An 18,104-nucleotide genomic window follows, 5' to 3' on the forward strand; every position below is an offset into this window, starting at 1 on the left:
TTACAGTAAAACACAACTTGGGGGCGCTAACACACAAAACGGTCTTGCCGAGCACACATACGTAACGGCGAAGAAGATATACGCCGAGTAGCGTCTACACTGCCGGGGAGAAATAAGACGAGGAAGATGCAAGGCAAGATGAGTGTAGAGCTGCTGGTCTCGTTGGTGTCGGAACATAAAGAACTATATGACAAACACGACAGCGACTACACAAATCTTGATAAAAGAGAACTGTTATGGAGTGGTTTCTGTTTTACATTAAGCGCCATCTAATGTCAGGGAATGAATTTGCATGTTCACTCGGCTCATCGTCAGCGAAAATCGCTTGGGTGTGAACACAAAAAACGCTGGGGAATAACGCTGGGGAATAACGCGCGCCGATATTCGTCCCGGTGTGTATAGGGCCCTTAAAATATAGTAAATTAATTTCATTTAAACAAAAAAAGTATTTTCGATCATTTTTGACCGACACGTGAAGAGCACCAGAGGGTTAAGAAACACGTTAAGGTTTGGAAGCAAAACTATTGGCTTAAAATTGATTCATATTAATTTCTCCTCTTGTTTCAGGCCAGTCTATTACAATCTGAGCTGAACTTTAATGCATGTAAACTGTCTGTCTGAGATTGGTGAAGTCGAGCTGTGATACAGAGCTTTCCAGTTCCTCACAGCGTTCTGCATTAGCGTCTCCTCGCGGATCCACACATAGAATAACATCTAACACCATATGTGGTGGGAAAAATAATCTCAGAGTAATCTCAGATTCTCACATGATGAATATCCCAGGGAAAGATCCTTCCTTCTCCACTCTGGTAAACAGAAACAGCAGGTCCACCGCAACAGCGAAGCAGAAGAGCCAATAAAACACCAGCCTCCTCTCGTCCTCCAACCAGCAGATCTGTCCCGGGTCACGAGCCTCACACACACACACACACACACACACACTCACACACACTCTCTCACACACACACACACACACACACACTCACACACACACTGTCTCACCACACTCTCTCTCTCACACACACACACACACACACACACACACACACACACACACACACACACTCTCTCTCTCTCTCACACACACACTCTCTCACACACACACACTCTCACACACACACTCACACACACACACACTTATTCCTGTGATCAAAGCTGAATGTTCAGCATCATTACTCCAGTCTTCAGTGTCACATGATCCTCCAGAAATCACTCTAATATGAGGATTTGATGCTCGAGAAACATTTATGATTATTATCAGTGTTGAAAATATTTTTTTGTGGAAATCGTCATAGAGTTTATTTTTCAGGATTCTTTGATGAACAGAAAGTTCAAAATAACAGCATTTATCTGAAATAGAATCTTTTGTAACATTATAAATGTCTTTACTGTCACTTTTGATCAATTTAATGCGTCTTTAATGAATAAAAGTTTATTTATTTTTTTCAAAATAAAAAATCTAACTGAACCCAAACTTTAGAAATGTACTCTATAAAATAATGGTCAGAAGAAAATATTTTTTTCCAGTGTATTGAACAAAAAAATTCATCAGGTTTCTATGGCTCATATAGTCTGATATAGTGAGCAACTGGGCAAAAACATGCAATATGATGCAAATGCTGATATTTATATGAAATTCTGATGCTTGTAATCTAAATCAATGAGATCTTTACAGCAGTATATGACATAAACTGCATATTAATATCTGCCAGTAATGTGTCTTATAGTAAGATGATATTTAAATGCTTAGTTTTCTGATCAAAGCTCTGTAGTTTTAACACATATAATGCAATACAATGATGATTGAGAGATGAACAAAGAAACCTTCCTCAAAATATGTGATACTCATGATTTTTATAATAAATGATAATCAAGTAAACCTCAGTTTACTAACAATATTAAAGTTATTCTTAAAGATTTCCCAGCAGAAAGACACGAAGTGGACGTTTCCAGAACGAAATACCAAACGTTGGTCATTTAGAGGCTGTATGATGTTAAAAATCAAAGAAATACTGAAAAGTATTAACATTAAGCTGAACTACACTGAGCCGACAGGATACTGAATTATTATAAGATCGGATCTTTAACAATCGATATGGCAAATGTTTTCGCCGCCCTTAATGGACTTAATTTCACTTTATTCCTCAGTTTGTTTCCTGCATTATCAGTGTGAAGGACACACACACACACACACACACACACACACACACACACACACACGAAGCCTCTCGAATGCGCATCTGGCTGTACAGTACAGCGTCAGGACGCAGATTTTTTGGTTTGCTAATTTATGAAAGCTATGATGTGGTGCTCAGGTTTAATGCTTTTAATCTCATGGTTGGCTGAGCGCTGCCATCTTTGCATGCTGGCGCAGTCTGTCCTGCTGTTTCAAGGTTTATCCCAGTCCTTTCTGCCCGACGGCAAGTCCATTAACCTGAAGCATCGTGAATCCCGCTCAATGGATGTTCATTTTAATCACTTTTTTTGGAGAAAGCTGGCTACCTCCTGCTTATTAATAACATTACGCTCTAGATACTCGCTCAAGCATATTTATGATGTGCATTTCCAGCGTGTTTAGATGTTATGGCATCTCACTTATTATGACAAACTCTGCTTTAGTAAAAGCCTACATAAAATCAGAAATGGACTTGAGTGGCTTTATATATTCATATTCATATTCATCAGCACTGAGATCATCATTACCCTTGAGGACTCCTGAAAGTGTTCACGTTTAGCAGATACACACATTTCATGTGAACATCTTTTACTCTTCCTGGAAAAATGGTGTGGGGTTGTTTGGGGTAGGGGGGGGGGGTGGTGTGGGGTTGTTTGGGGGTGATGATGTGGGGTTGTTTGGAGGAGGGGGGGATGGTGTGGGGTTGTTTGGTGGGGGGGTGATAGTGTGGGGTTGTTTGGTGGGGGGTGATGGTGTGGGGTTGTTTGGTGGGGGGGTGATGGTGTGGGGTTGTTTGGTGGTGATGGTGCGGGGTTGTTTGGGGGGGTGATGGTGTGGGGTTGTTTGGTGGGGGGGTGATGGTGTGGGGTTGTTTGGTGGGGGGGTGATGGTGTGGGGTTGTTTGGTGGGGGGTGATGGTGTGGGGTTGTTTGGTGGGGGGGTGATGGTGTGGGGTTGTTTGGGGGGGGTGATGGTGTGGGGTTGTTTGGTGGTGATGGTGCGGGGTTGTTTGGTGGGGGGGGGTGGTGCGGGGTTGTTTGGTGGGGGGTGATGGTGGGGGGGTGATGGTGTGGGGTTGTTTGGTGGGGGGGTGATGGTGTGGGGTTGTTTGGGGGGGGTGATGGTGTGGGGTTGTTTGGTGGGGGGGGTGGTGCGGGGTTGTTTGGTGGGGGGTGATGGTGTGGGGTTGTTTGGTGGGGGGGTGATGGTGTGGGGTTGTTTGGGGGGGGGTGATGGTGTGGGGTTGTTTGGTGGTGATGGTGCGGGGTTGTTTGGTGGGGGGGGTGGTGCGGGGTTGTTTGGTGGGGGGTGATGGTGTGGGGTTGTTTGGTGGGGGGGTGATGGTGTGGGGTTGTTTGGGGGGGGGTGATGGTGTGGGGTTGTTTGGTGGTGATGGTGCGGGGTTGTTTGGTGGGGGGGGTGGTGCGGGGTTGTTTGGTGGGGGGTGATGGTGTGGGGTTGTTTGGTGGGGGGGTGATGGTGTGGGGTTGTTTGGTGGGGGGGTGATGGTGTGGGGTTGTTTGGGGGGGGGTGATGGTGTGGGGTTGTTTGGGGGGGTGATGGTGTGGGGTTGTTTGGTGGGGGTGATGGTGTGGGGTTGTTTGGTGGTGATGGTGTGGGGTTGTTTGGTGGTGATGGTGCGGGGTTGTTTGGGGGAGGGGGGGTGATGGTGTGGGGTTGTTTGGGGGAGGGGGGGTGATGGTGTGGGGTTGTTTGGTGGTGATGGTGTGGGGTTGTTTGGTGGTGATGGTGTGGGGTTGTTTGGTGGTGATGGTGCGGGGTTGTTTGGGGGAGGGGGGGGTGATGGTGTGGGGTTGTTTGGTGGTGATGGTGCGGGGTTGTTTGGGGGAGGGGGGGTGATGGTGTGGGGTTGTTTGGGGGAGGGGGGGTGATGGTGTGGGGTTGTTTGGTGGTGATGGTGCGGGGTTGTTTGGTGGTGATGGTGCGGGGTTGTTTGGGGGAGGGGGGGTGATGGTGTGGGGTTGTTTGGGGGAGGGGGGGTGATGGTGTGGGGTTGTTTGGTGGTGATGGTGCGGGGTTGTTTGGGGGAGGGGGGGTGATGGTGTGGGGTTGTTTGGTGGAGAGGGGGGGTGTTGTTTGGGGGGGGGGTGATGGTGTGGGGTTGTTTGGTGGAGAGGGGGGGTGATGGTGTGGGGATGTTTGGTGGAGAGGGGGGGTGTTGTTTGGGGGAGGGGGGGTGATGGTGTGGGGTTGTTTGGGGGAGAGGGGGGGGGGGGGTTGTTCTTCATGACTCTTCCTCTTAGTTCCAGGGAAAGGAACTCTTAATGCTTCAGTAAACCAAGATATTTGAGACAGGTTAATGCTCCAACTTTGTGTGAAGAGTCTGGGGATGTTCCTGTTCCAGCATGACTGCGCTCCAGTGCACAGAGCAGGACCATAAACACACGGATGAGGAGTCTGGTGTGGAGGAACTGGAGTCCTGAGCTCATCCCGATAGAACAGCTTTGGGAGGAAGTAGAGCGAGACTGAGAGCTTCTCCTCCAACATCAGAGCCGGACCTGGTCAAACATTCCCATAAACGAGGAAAGCCTTCCCAGAAGAGCTGAAGCTGTTATAGCAGTAAAGAGCCCGTATTAAACCCTACGGATCAGGAATGGGATGTCATTAAAGTTCATGTGCATGTAAACCCAGACATCCAAAAGTTTTGGGAATATAGTGCATATATAATACCTACTTTTTATTACCAACAACTATTTGTAAGAGTTTAGCTTTAATTAACAACTTTACTGATCAAATACTATATAACAGCGTTAGATCATAGCCTGACGTCGCCATACTCCGAGAACCAGGAGGAAATGCCTCCGCACTGGATACACCGACAACCAATCAGAGCAGCGGAGTGAGTGACGCGTGTTCATAGACCGACAACCAATCAGAGCAGCGGAGTGAGTGACGCGTGTTCTTCATTCATGCTTCCGATCGACAGATGCCTTGATCGACATCTTCTATGACAGACGCGATGGCGGATCTACTCATGATGTTTCATAAAGTTCGGGAGGAGCACGTACAAATAATCAATCCAATCAACTCGTCATCAAACAATTACCATGACTACCCTATCCTGAGAGGAAGCATATCACTCACTCCGTCAACTCCGACACTCCTCGACAGTTTCCAGCATCCCTGCACTCACTCTCGGCCTGTTCTTCCACAGCCGGGAATACAGGGAGTACTCTGGGAATACCAATCCCGCCCTCTCCTCGGTCAGCACCCACATACGCTTTTATTCTATCTGACTTATTTGTAAGTGTGAAATCTCAATCCTCCAGCGGCAGCCATCTTTGTTGTAAACGAGTTCAACCCAAGCGCTCGTTGGTGACGTGGATGATTACGTTCCCGTTGCTCATCTGTCCATCATTGTATAAAGCCCGCCCTGACAATCTGATTGGTCCGAACAGCTTTTGTTCAGGCATGACAGCTCCTCAACGGATCAAGTCCAGACCGAACTTCCCGACCTAAACATGTTGTGGGCGGGGCTCAGTCCGGCTGGGGGGGGGGGGGATAACATATTTAAAATCATGAATGATTCTAACAGCAGCGTTCAGATCCAGCGTCTCCACACACACTCCACACACACTCCACACACACTCGCGTGAGAGAGACACTGGAGGACCGAGGACGTCTGTGGAGAAGAAGAAGAAGAAAATGGGTTTTTAAACGCAAACAACAGCAGACGCTCAATCCCCGAGGCAGCTTCTGTACTTCAGGCTTACACCAATCTCATTATCTCTGGCTCTCTCACACACACACTCACACACTCACACACACACACACACACACTCACACACACACACACACACACACACACACACACACACACACACACACACTCACACACACACACACACACACACACTCACACACACACACACACACTCACACACTCACACACTCACACACACACACACACACACACACACACACACACACACTCACACACACACACACACGTGCCAGAGGCATCAGACCAACACTTCTGAACAGCCGTATGGACGCGTCTGGAGACTCTATGAATATTTCATCTCATTTCCATCTCATTTCCAGCAAATCATTATACAGAACACTTCTAATTAATTTATAGGACAGATTTGATTCTGATAACTTGTGAGCACCCCCCCCCCCACACACACACACACACACATTATATAAAACACACTGTAAACGACTCCTGTCACTTCGTATCAAACGGCCGTTTAGCGAAAGAGAGCTAGAGGACCTGCTGTTTAATTAACTCTACACTGAGTAATTAACTCTACGCTGTATAATTAACCCCCGAACCACCGAGACAGAGATGACCCAATTAAACTCTTTCATTTCAGTGTCATTCCTTTTCAAATCTGCATTAAAAATATTTTGCACTTTCCAGGAATACGGAACAAAAGTCGTTTCTTCTTTCTAATGGTCAGTAAACTCAAGCTTAATCTTTTTATTCAAGCATTGCTATTAAAGTCATTTAATTAAACATGTCAGTTCGTTCATTTTCTATAGTTTCAGTTTTCATTTTACTTTCACTTCAATTTGTAGTAATTTTGTGCTTTTGTCTTTTTTATTTCTTTTAAAAAAAACATTCTAAATAGTTTACATTTTTTATTTCAGTTTAAAACATTTTTTTTAATTTAAATAAAAAAAATAAAGAAACTACTTAGAATTTTAGTTTACTTCTGTTAGTTGCCAATGCGACATTTCTAATTGTCATTCAATTTAAGGTTTTTAATCTAATAATTATATTTTATTTTAAATGTATTTTAATTAATTATTTCTAAAAAGTGTTTCACATAGTTTTAGTTGACGATGATTTTTTCCTTCAAAATAAAAAAGTGTGTGTTGTCACTAAAACTGAGACTGTTCACACTGAGGGCCCTGTTCTAATGATCTAAGCTCATGATCTAAAGCACAAGTTCACTTAGGCCGTGTCTGAATCCACTTTTGCTAGTTTAACGACGGGATAAATGGTCGGTGCTCCCGGCGCTGGTCTAAAAGGGTTGTCTCTATTCTCTTAATGAGTAATGAGTGTGTTTTGGGATTTACGTGCGTTAAACCAATCAGAGTCTCGTCTCCCATTCCCTTTAAATGCCAGTTGCGCTCCATGGCGGATTCGCTGTTTACATGACGGAGTTTGATAGTGGAAAGACCGAACGCGTCTCCAGAGCGCAAGCGGATCTGCTCGTGCTCGAGGTCAAAGTGCGCAAGCAGAACATCTACGGGACAAGCCGGATTCACCATATCTTTATGCACACAATAATAATCTTTTACATTGTAATCCTTTTATTTTAAATATTTGGCATGTTTGTGTGTTGCTGTGCGTCCCTGTGTGTGTAATAAGCAGAGTGTGTGTGTAATAAGCAGAGTGTGTGTAATAAGCAGAGTGTGTGTGTTGTGGACCCGCCTATAGGCGCACATTACTAACGCACTCTTTAAATAACAAAAAAAAAAAAAATTACATATTAAATATTATTATTATTATAAAATATAACATAATATATACTCCAGCAGGAAGAAGTGACATCATGAGCACGTCCAGCAGGAGGAAGTGACATCATGATGAGGAAGTGACATCATGATGAGGAAGTGACATCATGAGCACATTCAGCAGGAGGAAGTGACATCATGAGCACGTTCAGAAGGAGGAAGTGACATCATGATGAGGAAGTGATATCATGATGAGGAAGTGACATCATGAGCACGTTCAGCTGGAGGAAGTGACATCATGAGCACGTTCAGCAGGAGGAAGTGACATCATGATGAGGAAGTGACATCATGAGCACGTTCAGCTGGAGGAAGTGACATCATGATTAGGAAGTGACATCATGAGCACGTCCAGCAGGAGGAAGTGACATCATGAGCACATTCAGCAGGAGGAAGTGACATCATGAGCACATTCAGCAGGAGGAAGTGACATCATGAGCACATTCAGCAGGAGGAAGTGACATCATGAGCACGTTCAGAAGGAGGAAGTGACATCATGATGACATTTATTCATTTTACATTTATTCATTTAGCTGACGCTTTTATCCAAAGCGACTTACAATTGCTATATATGTCAGAGGTCGCACGCCTCTGGAGCAACTAGGGGTTAAGTGTCTTGCTCAGGGACACATTGGTGTCTCACAGTGGATTCGAACCCGGGTCTCTCACACCAAAGGCATGTGTCTTATCCATTGCGCCGCCACCACCCCTGATGAGGAAGTGATATCATGATGAGGAAGTGACATCATGAGCACGTTCAGCTGGAGGAAGTGACATCATGAGCACGTTCAGCAGGAGGAAGTGACATCATGATGAGGAAGTGACATCATGAGCACGTTCAGCTGGAGGAAGTGACATCATGATGAGGAAGTGACATCATGACCATGTTCAGCAGGAGGAAGTGACATCATGAGCACGTTCAGCAGGAGGAAGTGACATCATGACCACGTTCAGCAGGAGGAAGTGACATCATGAGCACGTCCTGTACAGGAGGAAAGTGTGTCGCTGGCAGGAGCTCAGAGACATCAGCATTCAGCCTCAGCTGCACCTGACCTTCAGCGGCTGCACACCATCACTCACACTCACTCACACTGAACTGTGATATTCTACTCTACACTTTTATGAATTCTATTGAGAATCCTTGAGAAAAAGGTGATAAAGACTGAGAGTCCATGATCAGAAAGCAGCCATTATTATTATGTTGAACTGTGCAGTATAGCTGTGTTTTCCAGTGTCAAGTCAAGTATATTTGTATAGCGCTTTTCACAATACAGATTGTATCAAAGCAGCTTCACAGTATTAAATTAAAATAATACATCAAGGTTTGTTTCTAGTGAAATTTATTGATTGATAAAATTAAATTAAATTTCCCCAAATATCCCCAAAATATCCCCAACTGAGCAAGCCAAAGGCAACAGTGGCAAGGAACCGAAAAACTCCATCAGGACCTAATGGAGAAAAAAAAAACCTTGGGAGAACCCGGGCTCAGTCGGGGGCCAGTTCTCCTCTGGCGTTTATGAACTAGAGGTCGGATTTAACTGTAAGATTAAAAGTATTATATGAATGCCTGGCTGAAGAGATGCGTCTTTAATCTAGTTTTAAACTGGGAGAGCGAGTCTGAGCAACGAACAGTATCCGGAAGACTATTCCAGAGTTTTGGAGCTAAATGTGAAAATGCTCTCCCTCCTTTGGTGGATCTGGATATCCTAGGTATGACCAAAAGCCTTGAATTTAGTGACCTTAAAGAGCGCGATGGATTATAGGGCGATAGAAGATCCGTTAAATAGACTGGAGCTAAGCCGTTTAGGGCTTTATAAGTCAGTAGCAATACCTTGTAATTAATACGGAACTTTATAGGTAACCAATGTAGTGATGATAAAATTGGTGTTATATGATCATATTTTCTTGATCTAGTAAGAACTCTAGCGGCGGTATTTTGGACTAACTGTAGCTTGTTTATTGAGGATGCAGGACAACCAGCTAATAAAGCATTACAGTAATCTAGTCTCGAGGTCATGAATGCATGAACTAACTTTTCTGCATCAGAAACTGATAGCATGTTACGTAGCTTAGCAATGTTTCTAAGGTGGAAATATTTTAGATAACATCAGATAACATTTGAATCAGTCATATGGTCACGTTATAATGAACCTGTGGGGCATGTTGTCACATTTCACTTCCACTCTTTCAGGGTAAATCAAGAAAAAAGTATACACTGTATTAATGAAACAAAACCACATAATTGTACTGGACATGTGGGAGAAAAGGAATACTCTGAAGCGGAAGTGGATTTACACAAACTGAAACAGAAAGAAGTGTTCGGTTGTCCCGCTCTCTCCTACTGTCCTGCTTCTCGATCCAGCAGATGCACATCATGCTCCTGTTATTATTCCTCATGCTCCTGTTATTATTCCTCATCATGCAGCAATCCCATCACCAGCGCATCTCTCCGCACACCGATCGCGCTCATCCTCCACTCGTTCACACGCAGAGCAGAGCCAGATGATCTGACAGTATTTGCCGAACTGATGGTGGTATCAGAGAGATGTGGGTCAAAGACAGGAGATACTCCACTCTCCGCTCGTCTTGCGCTTATGACAGAGTTTCCCGATTCCTGGCCTCATTCTGTCAGACTCTCTCTCTCTCTCTCTCTCTCTCTCTCTGTGTCCCAATGCACAACACATGTACAAATGCATTATAGATATGCGAGTCATCAGTCAGTCACTCGGCGGTGTGAAGGGAAATACACCAGTTTAGTGATGCGTTTCTGCTGTTGAGTGACGGATGAGCGCAGAAGAGTTTCAGTCACGTGATTGACATCAGAAGTGCACATGTGACTTCATTATTCGGATTGTGCGTATATAATATATTTATGCATTGGAATCCGGCAATTACGCGGGTTTATCCACGAACACCTGATGTTTGAGTGATGATTCATGACCTGCTTCGCCTCATTTGTGCAGGAAAAAACCACTTTATATAATGGCTGGGATTGAGTCAACAGACCCCGAGGGAGTGTGTGTGTGTGTGTGCGCGAGCGGATCACCTGCCAACAGCTAATGTGATGATGATGATGATGATGATGATGATGATGATGTCAGTGTCTTCTACACATTAATAAAGCTCAGTTTGAGCGGCTGGTCTCGTGAAATGAGTTCAAGATTCAGTTCTGACCCGGAAACGATCTCGGTCTGCTGGGTCTCACACACACACACACACACACACACACACACACTTAAATTCTCTCTCTCTCTCACACACACACACACACTTAAATTCTCTCTCTCTCTCTCTCACACACACACACACACTTAAATTCTCTCTCTCTCTCTCACACACACACACACACACACACTTAAATTCTCTCTCTCTCTCTCTCTCACACACACACACACACACACACTTAAATTCTCTCTCTCTCTCACACACACACACTTAAATTCTCTCTCTCACACACACACACACTTAAATTCTCTCTCTCTCTCACACACACACACTTAAATTCTCTCTCTCTCTCACACACACACACACACACACACACACTTAAATGCTCTCTCTCTCTCACACACACACATACACACAGAGAGAGCTGAGAAAGAACACATTGTGCATACATTAGGATATTAAAATTGAAAACAACTCAAAAGTTTGGGATCAGTTCGATTATTTATTTATTTTTGCGGTAGGACATTAATAATCTACTTTTATTCAGCAACGACTCATTAAATTGCTCAAAGGCTTTTATTATAAAAGATTTACTGCGTGTCAAATAAGTGCTGAACTTTCTATTCATCAAAGAATCCTGAAAAATAAAAAGTATGACAGTTTCCACAGAAATATGAACAGTTTTCAACACTGATAATAATAATAATGTTTCTTGATCATCAGATCCTCATATTAGAGTGATTTGTGAAGGATCATGTGACACTGAAGACTGGAGTAATGATGCTGAACATTCAGCTTTGATCACAGGAATAAATTACACTTTACTATATATTCACATAGAGAACAGATGATTTACATTATAATAATATTTCACTGTTTTACTGTATTTATGATCATATAATCGCGGAGAGCAGAAGAGCCTGATCTAATCAAACTATTTTAGCACAGTGGATCTAAATGAATTATAATACAATAATTGTTTGCTACATGTATTTGTTAATCACACTATATATTACACACACTTTCAATTACAGAAGTAATACATTTTCTTATTGAATGTTGGTGGGCAAATGTTTGTGATAATATTAACACTTCAATATTTGATAAGAACATTTTACTGTAATAATCACAGTTGGTACAAAATGAGTGTATTACAACACACAGTGTGAATATGCACACACACACACTCATAAACACACACACAGACACTCACACACACACGCACGCACACACACTCATAAACACACACACAGACACACACACACACACACACACACACACACACTCACTCATACACACACACACACTCGCACACACAGACAGACACACGCTCTCACACACACTCATAAACACACACACAGACACACACACACACACACTCGCACACACAAACAGACAGACACACACACACACACACACACACACACTCGCACACACAAACAGACAGACACACTCTCACACACACTCATAAACACACACACAGACACACACAGACACACACTCGCACACACAAACAGACAGACACACACTCTCACACACACTCATAAACACACACACAGACACACACACACACACACTCGCACACACAAACAGACAGACACACACTCTCACACACACTCATAAACACACACACAGACACACACACACACACACACTCGCACACACAAACAGACAGACACACACACACACACACAGACACACACTCACTCATACACGCGCACACACACACACACACACACACACACACACACACACACACACACACACACTCGCACACACAAACAGACAGACACACACACACACACACAGACACACACTCACTCATACACGCGCACACACACACACACACACACACACACACACACACACACACACACACACACACACGCACACACACACAATCGTGTATTTACAAAAACAAAAGTGACACAGAGATCTGAAGCTATTTTGAGCTCCTCCAACACGTGAAGTTGCTGAGAAAGCCGCTCCTCCCGCTGTCGGCCGAGTCCGGTTTCCCGGAGCCACTGGTGTCAGAGAGCGCATCCGTGACCTTTGACCTCCGGAAACTGCTCTTGTCTTCCGGGCCGGAGGAACAGAAGCCGAGAGACGCCTGTCGTCGGGATTAAACACGATTAGCATCAGAACGGAGGAATCACAGCGAACGCTCTTCTGTCTCACTAAACACATGCTAATGCCACGCCGGAGCAGATTAGCATGAGCAGATTAGCATGAGCAGATTAGCATGAGCCGTCATTCATGAATCATGCAGATGTGGAGCACAAGGTCACTTTACGTGAAGTCAGACTCAAACTCTCTCCGTCCGGGAGAATCCACAGTTCTCCTGCTGTCACATCCAGTTTCCTGCGACGCTTATTCATAATTCAGCTGTAAACAAAGTGTGTGTGTGTAAACCCGCCTCGGCTAATCTACAGGTCCGACGCTCTTTAATCGCTTCACAGACGAGGACAATAAACATGCTAATTAATTCTGCTTTTCTTTTTCCGTTTTCCTGCATCATGTTCTGTCAGGGAACGCCGCTGATCACCTCTCACTAATGCAGTCTCACTGCCAAAGCAACAAAGCAATTTACAGTTTATAAAATACTCTATTTCACATAAATAGTTTTCCTAGTTTTTCTGTAGCTCAGTGGTAAGAGCATTGCGTTAACAACGCAAGGTTGTGGGTTCGATCCCAGGGGATTGCACATACCTATGTATAAATGTATAGGATAATGCAATGTAAGTCGCTTTGGATAAAAGCGTCTGCCAAATGCATAAATGTAAATGTAAATGTAAATAAATACTGTCCACTGAAATATGAACAGTTTTCAACACTGATAATAATCATAAATGTTTCTTGAGCATCAGATCATCATATTAGAGTGATTTCTGGAGGATCATGTGACACTGAAGACTGGAGTAATGATGCTGAACATTCAGCTTTGATCACAGGAATAAATTACACTTTACTGTATATTCACATAGACAACAGATGATTTACACTGGAGTAATATTTCCCATATTTTCACTGTTTCACTGTATGTTGACGTGAGGAGCACATCTTACTTTGAAGTAGTTCCTGAAGCGTTTGCTGGCGGCGAACAGAGCCACGGGGTTGATGCAGGAGTTCACCGACGCCATGTTGAGGCCGATGTAGTCCAGGACGAGGAAAGTGCTAAAACAACATCACAGCGTCACAAATAATGATCACATGCACTACAGACACAGAGTGAGCGTTCACTGCATGTCCATGGTCCCAAACACACACTGACAGGCAGCATTTTAAAGGTGTCATATTAAGCCCTTGCACCAGATGTGATATAAATCTACGGTGTCTCCAGAATGTGTGTGTGAAATCTCAGCTCAAAACACCAGATCGTTTATTACAGCTTGTCAAATTTGCCCTTTCTTGGATGTGAGCAAAAACACAGCGTTTGTGTGTGTCTCTTTAAATGCAAATGAGCTTTAGCTCCGCCTCCGTTCAGAAGAGGGCGGAGTCTTCACACGAGCTTCAGAAACTCCGGCAATAACAGAACAGGCCAATCTCCCTCATCCAGAATCCCAGAATAACCAGTAGCGAGTGCAGCCTTACGGAGAGACTCAGGAAGAGCTTCTGAATGTTAGTGGAGACATTTCTGTAGTTGTTGTGGAGTTACACTGATCATCTCATCATCATGTTTAACTTCTCCACAAGTGTCCACAGTTCCTGAGGTCTTTATAAGACAGCGGAGACATGTTCTGGTCAATAGTGTTCAGTGCTCGTCTGTGCTCAACCACAGAACAGCTTCAGGCTCTGCTGGATCTTCATCAGTGCGTTAGAACTGGTCTCTGTTGGCGCGTGTGGAACCAAATGTCGGCTGGTGTGTGTAAACGTGCAGATTAAGGGCCGGGAATATTATAATAAGATCCTCTTCATACGTCAGAAGGAGAGCGAAATCTGATCGGATTATTTTATAACATTAAAAATCAGTAAAAGAAAGTTACTGAGTTTCACTTTTCATGTTTTCTGTGTTGGTAGAAGCAGCGATTACAGCACTGACACACGGGGAAACTCAGATCTTCATGATATGTGCCCTTTAAGACATAAGTAACTTTGATGAAGACAATCGCATAATGACACACAACACGCTCAGTGGCAAAAATAATAGTAACAATAATCATAATAAACACCGAAGTTAATGGGTGAGAGAAGAACTGATTAGTTCAGAGTCAAGTCTCTGTGTCCTGTGTGTGTGTGTGTGTGTGTGTGTGTGTGTGTGTGTTATGATAAGTGTTACCTCAGTAAGCTGCATCTGTTGGGGTCGTGCTCATCATAGATGGTTAACTTGAGGATCCTGCTGAGGTGAAGAGGGAACCAGCACACAGCGAACACCAGAACCAGACCGAAGACGGTCCGGGCCGCCTCGCGCCTCTGCCACACACACACACACACACACACACTTATAAGATCAACAACAGTGTCTGGAGCTCGAGAACACGAAAACGAGTTTTGAGAGCGATACCGTAATCATCTCCGTGTAAAGTTCAAACACGTGAACATGCGTATATCACGTGTGCCGGTGTGACAGAAACTGAGAGGCATGTACTGAGATGACCTCTGGAAACACACACACACACACCTGCTTCATGTGTTTGTCCAGAACGCTTCGGCTGAAGATCCTGCGGGTCATCAGAGAGTAGAAGATGGAGGTGCACGTCAGCGGAACCAGGAAATAGAGCCCGAACAGCCACCAGTCCTTCGACACCTTATAAAACTACAAGACCAAGCAGAGTTCATCAGGAACGCGACATCGTCTCGAAGGAAGCACGACATCGTTAGACTCTCTAACATCAACACTTCCTCACAGCATTACTGACCCTCTGCTGCCCTGCGCCATACTGACCAGACATTTTACCTTTCGTTTTTTTTAAAGAATATTTTACTTCATTGGAATAGTACGATACTTGGTAAAGGTTTTGGCACTTGCTGTGTGAACACACACACAAAAAACATGGACATGATTGAAACAGGTTAAATGTTCCTGTAAAAAATAGTCCCACTTGTGCTCCTCAAAAATGAGAGTTTCCTCTAGTGGAAGCGTTTGGTACTGCAGCCGAACAACAATCATTTACTGAGATATCAACCTCACATTTGAAACACGACTTGTTTAGATTTATGGCTTTGATTTTCTTGCAGTTTTAGAGTAAAACGTGATTTTGAAAAGTATTTTTGTGCATTTTTCATAACAATACGTGTACAATTCTGTTACTTTTTTTCAGTTCACTTTTTTAAACTTTTTTCACTTCAGCAATAATCTGCCGAGTGTCGTCTTTGAAAAGAGAAACTTTAGTCTGTCGCTCTAAAGCGTTCAAGATTTACCACAGTTTAAGTTGGAAATTTATTTTCAGGTCTGTGCTCAAAAAGTAAATATATACAGATTAAATATACGTTAGTATAAAAAATCCCATAAAAATACAAAATATTAAATAAAAAACATTCTCAAACTAAAATATAGTACATTCATTTCATTTAAAAATAAATAAATAAAATTCGGTCATTTTTGACCGACAGCGAAGAGCACCAGAGGGTTGAAATGCACAATATGCAGAGCTTGGTTATTCTGATCTCTGACCGCAAAATAATCTTTCTAGAGAAAAGAGCAGTGTGAAACTCTTCCGGTCGGGTTTATGAAGTGGATTTTCTCGTTTCCCCAGTGTGTTGCTGCAGTTTGCCTCCGTGTACCTGCATGAAGGCCGAGGACTGCAGAGGATGGAGGAGGCAGATCCGCAGACGCTCGCCTCGGTAATCCATCGCCATCAGATCGAACGCCACGGCCTCCGGAACGGCCAGGAACGTCGAGATCGCCCATATTAAACACACCTGGACTGCGATCCACTTGGGAAAACCCGGAGCTTTGGTCCGAGTCCTGGATGAGACTATCCGGTACCTTCAGGACGACAAACGCTTCTACTTTAGTGGTCAGATTACAACAAACCCGTGTGTGTGATCGGATAATAAACCCCTGCAGGATCTTCATGGTGTTGATCAAACTCTTTAGCATTTTCTTCTTTTATGCATTGGTTTAAAAATATATATATTTTCTGATATGAATATGATACAAAATAATCCTATTCAAATCTATGTCATAAACAAGTTAGGTAATTTTAGGTAATAAGTTAAAGTAATTAAAAAAAAAGGTGTAATTGATAGATTGCATTACTAACTACAATTTCTGTTTAAAAGTGTGGGGTTAGTAATTTTAATCTGAAATCAATACTTTTATTCATCAAAGATGCATTAAATTGATCAAAAGTGACAGTAAAGACATTTATAATTATACAAAAGATTCCTTTTTTTTTTAAAAAAAATCTATTAATCAGAGAATCCTATATGTTATAATAATCATAAATGTTTCTTGATCATCAAATCCTCATATTAGAGTGATTTTTGGAGGATCATGTGACACTGAAGAAACAACTGTTTTATATTGGAATAATATGTAACAATTTTTGCTGTATATTTGTAAAAAGCGCTGTATAAATAAAGCTGACGTGACTAGAGTGTGATGTAAGAGTCTCACCGGTCGATACTCAGAGCGCAGAGGCTCAGGACTGTGATTCCCACTGAGGCTTTCTGGATAAACGGCAGGAGTTTGCAGATCAGGACACCGAACGGCCAATCCTCCGCCAGGAGCTGCACAAACACCACACACACTTCACATCAACACACACTTCACATCAACACACACACACTTCAGGTCATCACACACAAATCTCACACACTTCAGATCATCACACACACACTTCAGATCACTCACACACTTCAGATCAACACACACTTCAGATCAACACACACACACTTCAGATCAACACACTTCAGGTCATCACACACACACTTCAGATCATCACACACACACTTCAGATCAACACACACTTCAGATCAACACACACACACTTCAGATCAACACACTTCAGGTCATCACACACACACTTCAGATCATCACACACACACTTCAGGTCATCACACACACACTTCAGATCAACACACTTCAGATCATCACACACACACTTCAGGTCATCACACACACTTCTCACACACTTCAGATCACAACGTAATACCAATAAAAAACAAAAAAAATCAATAGTTATTTTTGCTTATGGTTTAATTGAATCATCAAAGGTCAGAAGCAAGTACATTGGTCAATAAAGTGACATTAAATGCATAAAATTGTATGATTAATTTCACATATTTAGTTATTGGAGGTTTGCACAGTATTCTGGTTCTGCATTTCTCTGAT

General features: G+C 43.3%; 1 protein-coding gene across 1 annotated transcript in view; it reads right to left on the reverse strand.

The window, feature by feature from the left end:
• Window positions 1-8,582: 8,582 nt before the first annotated feature.
• Window positions 8,583-18,104, reverse strand: part of ednrbb (endothelin receptor type Bb) — a gene marked incomplete at both ends in the record, with an annotated part of 14,951 nt that continues 5,429 nt past the window's right edge. The window contains 7 exons of the mRNA XM_079881786.1: window positions 8,583-8,725; window positions 12,791-12,938; window positions 13,894-14,002; window positions 15,105-15,238; window positions 15,447-15,581; window positions 16,550-16,754; window positions 17,388-17,500. Of these exons, the coding sequence (XP_079737912.1) occupies window positions 8,583-8,725; window positions 12,791-12,938; window positions 13,894-14,002; window positions 15,105-15,238; window positions 15,447-15,581; window positions 16,550-16,754; window positions 17,388-17,500 (987 nt within the window). The remainder of the gene's footprint in view (window positions 8,726-12,790; window positions 12,939-13,893; window positions 14,003-15,104; window positions 15,239-15,446; window positions 15,582-16,549; window positions 16,755-17,387; window positions 17,501-18,104) is intronic.

The sequence above is a fragment of the Squalius cephalus genome (genome assembly GCF_949319135.1).
Source record: "Squalius cephalus genome assembly, chromosome: 9".
In the NCBI taxonomy this organism is placed as follows: Eukaryota; Metazoa; Chordata; class Actinopteri; order Cypriniformes; family Leuciscidae; genus Squalius; species Squalius cephalus.